At 39.0% G+C, this 7,763-nt stretch overlaps 1 protein-coding gene across 2 annotated transcripts in view; it reads left to right on the forward strand.

Annotated features, from left to right (window-relative positions):
• Positions 1-5,155: 5,155 nt before the first annotated feature.
• The window catches only part of LOC146467607 (uncharacterized), a 30,553-nt gene continuing 27,945 nt past the window's right edge, over positions 5,156-7,763 (forward strand). Inside the window, exons 1-2 of one of the 2 annotated variants that reach the window (XM_085125602.1) lie at positions 5,156-5,680; positions 5,809-5,889. In XM_085125602.1, coding sequence (XP_084981728.1) covers positions 5,366-5,680; positions 5,809-5,889 — 396 coding nt within the window. In that variant the 5' untranslated portion in view covers positions 5,156-5,365. The remainder of the gene's footprint in view (positions 5,681-5,808; positions 5,890-7,763) is intronic. The other variant, XM_085125603.1, reaches the window with a different exon arrangement.

Below are 7,763 nucleotides of genomic sequence, written 5' to 3' on the forward strand. Positions count from 1 at the left end.
GTAGAAGTTTGGAAGAATCTTGAATTTTAGCCAAAGCGGAAGTAACTAGGAAAAGCGGAGACAAATCTGAAAAATGCAGAGTGTCAGAAAGTGATCAAGCTCGCACGATTGTTGAGAGTATAGGATTCGATCAATAACGTCCTGTTTAATCAAGTGACGTAACAGCAGCAAGCCACAATATTGACAGCTAAGATACGCTCATCAAGTGGTCTCACACGGTGCTGTAAATCTTCTGCAATCGGGTGGATATTTGACAGCTATTAAAGAGGCTACATCATATTATTTGATATGATGTTTTTGGGGGTCAAAGGCTGTGTTGAAATCAAAATTAAACAGATGGACTTTTCGACGTATGAACAGATAATGACTTCATGCAGAACTCAGCAGTAACGTATATGGGTAATTGACCAGTTTTCTGAAAGGATCAAAGCTTATTAAAACAAGACAGTGCGCTTCAGAGAAAAATAATTTCCCTTTGAGGGATTTTGCATACGTGCCCCAGGATAATGTATGTTTTGTTTGTTTGTTTAATCCTTGAAGTATTCTGCCCTCAATTTAAACTTGCTGCCCAGTATAATTCCGGGTTGCTTCAGGGAAACTCTAACTTGTGAGTTTGATTAAGAAATTTCTACCGAGTTGAGGCATGTATTTCAGTTTGTAATTGAACAGACAAAAGCTTTACAAACGAAACATTTGGCATAACCACTGGAGCAAACTATCTCGCTCCACATTGTATCAAAATGGAATGTTCATGTTGCCAATCAAAGGAAATGGTTGAAATGAACAAGGACTGATACTGACAAAAACCTGCAAAAGACATAATTACAATTTTATTGATTTGGCTGCTTTTCGGCTGTTTCGGCTGGCCAATACCAGCCTCTCATCAAACGGTAATTGAAAGAATTCACGGGTTAGAAGGCATATAAGACCGTAAGACATAGGCGAAAACTGTACGTGATGTGCTTACGTCTGCGACGTGATGTAACAGGCAGTTGACGAAACAAGAGAGAACAATGAACATTTCATCACGTTTCTTAATACCTCCTCTTAACACCACCTGTAGTTAATGAGCTCGAACTACTTTTCCTTGAAAGCTTTTCGGTACACCTTGCGCGCCTTTTCGGTGGAATCACGTTTACTGTTGAATTATTCGAGAGACATAAAAATCACATGTTATTTTAAATGGTGATTGCCCTGGAAGAGTTCAAAAACTGTAGTAGACCTGTAGCTGGAATAAGCGCTCACCACTGGTCGTCTATCATGAAACAATTTTAGAGGGTACGTTTTGTTTCAGCGATACCGTATTATTCCGGTCTTAGTACCCTCAGGTAAAGGCCCATCTAGTAATAAAGTAACGTTTTTTTCCGGTTATAACTCTCCCCCCCCCCCCTCTCCCGCTTATAAGACCATTGTGATATAAACACCCTCCCCCCCCCCCCCCCCCCACCACCACCACCACCACCTGAAAAAAAGGGGTACGGTACGATATTCCTTTTAAGTATCCCCGCTCATAAGCCCGCCCACCCCTGCTTTGATTTGTTGCACTAAAGAAATCATATTCCCAGAACAGTCAGAACAATTAGGGTATGGAACAACGATTTGTCACTATCTCGTCAAATGCCTTTAAAGAAAGCGTTTTATTATTGAAAAAGATGTGGAGTTTCACCTTGAGACGAATGACTCAGACAATGGCAGTGACGATGACAAGACGAGTTGGATTTGGAAAACCTTAAAAAGTCTGATCCATCCTCGGAGGCCCAGGGGCATTTTGTCGAGTAGCAGGGATTTTCGTTGGCGAAAGTTTACTGTTCTTACAATAAACTTTCGCCCATGAAAATCCCGACTCGCTGCACCTGGGTCAGGCTCCGAGGTCCAGTCTGATCTTGTTTTGTCATGTTACGGTTGCAGTGAAAGTTAGTGTTTCGAGCTTGGTCTTGTAGTGACATAAATATGTTTTGTTATCATATCAGCTTGTGTCAAAAAGTTATTATTATTATTATTATTATTATTATTATTATTATTATTATTATTATTATTATTATTATTATTATTATTATTCCGCTATTATAATCTCACCGGATATAACGGCCACCAAAAACCCTTAACGAAACTGTATAACTTGGCTGGGCCGTATAACCGGGATTTAGCGGTACTGTTGTAGATTACTTTTGCGACGTTGATAGGTTAAAAGTATCATAACTAATGAACAAAGGCAGATAGTCCCAACCTCGTTCCCAGAGCCTTTTCCCTAGCTTGGGGGTGGGGCGGGAAAAGGTCCTGGGATCGGCCAGTGAATCCGTCATATTGATTGGTTGTTCGTTTTTAAATAATTTATGCAAAATCTGGCCAAATGAAGCTAATTTATGCATTATGCCGAAATCAAAATGGCGGAAAGTATGTCCACTCCGACGAAGATTTCTCCTCGAAATCTAGCTTGGCGACTCTGTGGTGATTCTCATGAGAGTAGTTATATGCTACAAATATTTAGCAAAGCTGGTTCAGCAAAAGATCTGGGTGCCAAGGTCTATAAAACCTGTGGCATAAAAATCTTGGAAGACGATGGGTTGTGTTTCATTCGTAAACAAGATGGAACAGTTTATTCAGAGAGCTCAATCCATGGAGAATAAGCTGTCGGATCAAAGCTCAGAATATGCTGTAAAGCGATGCGTTCAGCTTTCACCTTCTTCGCTTCAGCTGTCGAAGCGTTTATCAACGAATATGCCATCCGAAAGCTCTGTGCACGTAAATGAGCCGTCGAAGCCAATCACACCAACAAGAAAGCAGCTTTCCTTCTCAACTCCACAAGCTGCGACAATTTTAATGCCTCAATCAACAGGAGATAACTGCTCAACATCTTCCGCGGATCAACCGATGCGAAATACCTCGAGGTCTGTAGAACAGTCGTGTTTCTCAACACCGCAAGATGCTACCGGACATGATTGCACAATAACTTCTGTGGATCAGCCGTCAACGCGAACGACATCAAGGTCTGCATGTAGAGCAGCCTCCAGATCCAACTTAGCAAGCTGCAACTGTTATAAGGCCTAGATCAACAAGAGACCGTGGCAATGACTGTACTGACATTATTTGAAGCTCAGTCGTTACTGACTGAAAGACAGCAAAAGACGATTATTGTACAAGCCGTCCGCCACAAGGATGCAACTGTATTGGTATTGAAAGATCACTGTCCAAATGTTGTTAAAGAGTTAAAGAAAACCATTAGTGAGGAGTTGAAAACATCGTGTGCAAAGCTGTGCAAACGTTCGCAAGGTTCCGTATTATATGGAAATGATTACGATATTACGATGGCATGAAAAACTTTGATTTTAACAAAGTTTGGCTTGAATTGAAGACGAACTTCCCTTTTCTTGTTGAGCTCATGAACGCAGTGTCTGGCAAGGTGAACTCCGACACAGAAACAAAGCTTGAGCTTCAAGTGAAGTACAGTTTTTTTTCCTCCATCCTTATGAACGAGAGGTGGCATGAACTTAACCTGGTGAAACGTGTGAATACAGTTCTCATCGTTGAAAGTGGATGTACCAAAAAGGTTAGTGATATAATAAATAAGCTGATGATGTATTAAACATTCATTGTTTTCCTTTATTACTCCCTTACTCCTACTGCGGTAGTGTCATCAATTGATACATTGAGCACATTCTGTGGTTGATCCTCTTTTCACAAAATCTTGACAGAACTTTTGTTATTGTTTGGTAGTCTGGTGTAATTAGTAAGTCAATACTTAGGAAGGCTGTGATTGAGATTCTATTTGAAGAAATCATTAAAAATCTTGTAATCTATAGCATATTTACAGAGCGGTGTGAAGATATGAGTTTTATTTTTGGGTGGTGAAGCAATATTTTATGAACGAGTGTAGTAAAAAATGTTGTTTTTGACACACCATGTCAAAAACATGTTGACCGAGATGTTGAAGATGTTGTTAGATACAGGAGCTCACCATGATTTTATCAACAACGACGGTAAAACACCCACAGAGATGGTTCGAACTGATGAGGCCCGATGGATTCTTTCTGTGAGAAAAACGGCCGAGCTGAAGTGTATCGCTGCCAGGGCTGTGAAAAAAGTTTGGACTTCCTTATAAGGGGGTTGTTTCCCAGACAGTTGAAAAGTATATAATTATGCATTAACTGTACATTAGTAGGCAACGGCGGACTACTGTATTTATGAGGTAATTGGGATGCAGCCTACCAGGGGATACTCCGCACAACTTGTGAATTTAAAAAAAGGAAATTATGAAATTAGTTTAAGTAAAAGAAGGGCGTCGACAAACTGAAGAAAAACGTTCCGACAACTCTGCATTCCACAACTATTACTGCTAGATAAAGCTTTTCCACACGCTAAAGACCAAAATGATTAATCTATTTTTGTTTGTGAAATAAATAAATCAATCCAGTGTGTGAACCAAGTTATCAATAATAAACTGCAAAAAAAATGTTATCGATAATAAGTTGGTTAATTTTCAAAAAGGGAAACAACTTTCTTAATTTGGTTGTCGGTAACAACTACGGTAGTTTTATGGTCGATAACTTTTAATAACGCGTTTTACCTAAGACACGATAAGATAACTAGATTTAATGACGGTGCCAAGTAATACCGAAGTATTTTTGTGCAGCTTATGACTATGCCGGAAAAGCCTATCTTAGAAAGAGCAATTGGAATCCGAAAAGAAATTGGGGGTAACCACCCATTTTTTTTTTTTTTTTGAGGTTATAAGGCAACATTAATTCTAAAAGGCGCTAAATTACCAAGCAATTTATCGCATTTTTCCCAAATTGAAGCTTTATTATCTCTGAAAAATCCATGGTTTTCACCTACTTTCTTTTTGGATACCAAGAGCTCTTGCTAAATTCTACTTTCTCCGCATAGTTTTAAATCGAGCAAAAATATCCCTGTATTAGTATTCACCACCCAAAGAAAGCCCAAGTATCTCGAGATGCGCAGAACGTATGCGCAATAACAAAAGTAGGCCGTCCTTAAAAGGAAAAATATCTTTGAAAATCAAACAGTCTGAGATTAACAGATTTGTGAGATCCTAGGAAGCAAGGGTCAATATAATAACTGATTGTTTGTCAGTAATTAACCAAAAAAACAAGAAAAATAAATCGATGGTTCATTAAATTAAAGCGTATCATTAAAAAATCAAAACAAAAACCGTTTCGGAACGCGGGCGCCGATTAGTCTAGAGTAACGTCACGCAACGCGTCATCAAACGTCCCTATGGTAACTGTAAGTTTTGAAAACTTGTATGTTTCAGTTTGATCCTGGTGTTATCCAAAACAAATCAAATTTCATGACTATTCTACTCCCCCAGTTTCAATGTAAATAGAAACACGGTTGACAACACAAGATGGTTGTGTCACAAAAGTCCGAGAATCAAGTTTACACGGACATTGTTCGGAATTTGAAGCAGAATTTTCGAGCGGAAATCCAAGCGCCTTCCACGGCGCAGGGTGAAAGAAAAGTACGAATTCGAACAAACTGCTACTACAAATCGCAGCTCGCAGAAGATCATTGGCGAGAGAAATACAACCGCCACGTAAAACAAAGTGTTCGTGGCTTTTACACGCCGGCTCATATCCCGTACGCTTCAGTTGGTGACGTTTGTTTGGATGTGAGAGATCTTGTCGAGAAAACGGTTGGCTGTGATCAAGACGCCAAGAAGGTCAGTAATATGACAAGACGAACATGAAATTCCCTAAATATTTACAATATATAAATATGAAATATCGGGCAATAGAACTCCAACTAGGTTGTAATAGCTCATGGATTTTCTTGTGTTTGATATTTCAGTGTAAAAATCTTAGTTTTACTGACGATCCCGGTGAACAGGAGAGAAAAAAGGAGGAAGAGAAAGCAAACACCACTGAAAAGGTAGGAAATTTAATAACTTTCAATGGTAGGTCGAGGGAAAGTGTTAGATAAGTATAAATCATTATAAATTAAGCGCTGAAATAAGAAGAAAAAACATAACCCGATGTTTTGACATTTAATACTAAATCCGGGTTGAAACAGTAAAGCTGTGTATGTATGAAAAATACTGAAATTGCAGTCAAGGATGGTCATAATGTAATGTAAAATGTGTATGACTCTGACTTGTAAAAACGATAAAAATAAAACGTTTATCCAAAAATTAAGCGGGACGTTTCGGCCGAAAATCGTCGGCCTTAAAAAAGTAAAAAAATTGGAAACAACGATTAAAGAACACAGAAGAGCAGTCGTTGTTGGCGACAGCAACTCGATCAAAGATAACACAACACGCGAATCAAAAATAGCGCAACACGCAAATCAATTTGGCCATAGTATAGATTTTGGCCAAGCCACCATTTTCGACGAGGCGCGTAATTACCACAAGAGACGTTTCCTTGAGGCCTGGCATTCTCAGCGAGACCGAAATGCACGCCATTAACATATTGATATTCCGAGAATTTATAGCTCATTCACTTGATTTGTTCTCTCGCGCGGTGATCGTTCGTTACGCGTCGTGATTGTAGCACGCGCAAACTGTGAACCGTTAGATAAGCGTTTGTTTATTTGTCACTTTTTAAACTAACGAAAGCCTAAGACTTTCGGTCGAAACGTCTTGCTCAGTTTTTCGATAAAAGTTTTGTTTTTAACGTTGTTTTGAAGAACCTTCCGCCCGTTAAGTTCGTCATTTGTAGTCGTATGCAAATAAAAGTACGTGCGCGTGCCGAGATATGCGCACGCGCGTACGTTGGTCAACCAACTACAGAAAACCAAAATCACGTTTGATCACGAGAGGGGCGAGATTGAAGCGCGAGTGGGAAAAGGTGTTATAAATAATGGTAATTGAACTGAGTGGAGTGCAATTTGGTCTGAAATCATACGCGTGATTTCAAAATCGAACGAGCGCGCAGCGCGAGTTTGATTTGAAATGACAAGTATAATTTCAGACCAAACTTGCACGACACAAAGTTCAATTACCACTTTATTACACCTATTTTGAAATCGCAGGGTATCATTGTCAATATTAGCATTCTATTTCTGTTACTTCATTTCAGTTTTGATGGGCTAAAGAAAGAATGCGATTTAGAGCAACAAATGGTGCAATTTGGGAAAGATCGCACTGTTGAGAGCCAATCAGATTGCAAGGATCACCAGTGATTTCAAAATGGGTGTAATTAGGATTGTAATACTGCGAAGCGTAGTTAATAAATGTGTATTCAAAATATTATAAAATGGAAGCTGTACTAATATTTTTAACCAAAAAAAAAAAAAAAAGGTTTTCTCCAGCTTACAATCTAGAGGTCCTGGTTTCATTTCCTCTGACCATTTTGATTTCTTTCAGAATAGTCCGCATTAAGGCCGGCCAAACGGATGCAACATGTTGGTGCAACATCGTACAACAACTCACATTGTTGCACGATGTTGAAAGAAGTTTGACTTACATGAAACATTGTCTTGAACGTGATCCAACATCATTTCTTTTGTTCTCAGATGTAAACAACAATGTTGCATTCGTTTTCTCACGGTGTTCAACATTGCCAAACGTGCGCAAGCTAAGCTGACTTTGTGGGTCTCTGCAATGATTTATTGTTTATATTTGCTACGTGCGTTACGTTACTACGTGAATGTTAAAGTTGAACCCGTAGTATAACAAATAAACAAAGTTTGAATTTCGATCAACAACGAAAGCTTGAACACAATCGATCTCTATTCAAATAAAAAGCAAAAGGACAAAGGATTTAGTGAAACTGTTAAGACCAGGAAAAGCGAGGATATGGTCC

The sequence above is a fragment of the Pavona decussata genome, unplaced genomic scaffold (genome assembly GCF_977016875.1).
Source record: "Pavona decussata unplaced genomic scaffold, jaPavDecu1.1 SCAFFOLD_134, whole genome shotgun sequence".
Lineage (NCBI taxonomy): Eukaryota > Metazoa > Cnidaria > Anthozoa > Scleractinia > Agariciidae > Pavona > Pavona decussata.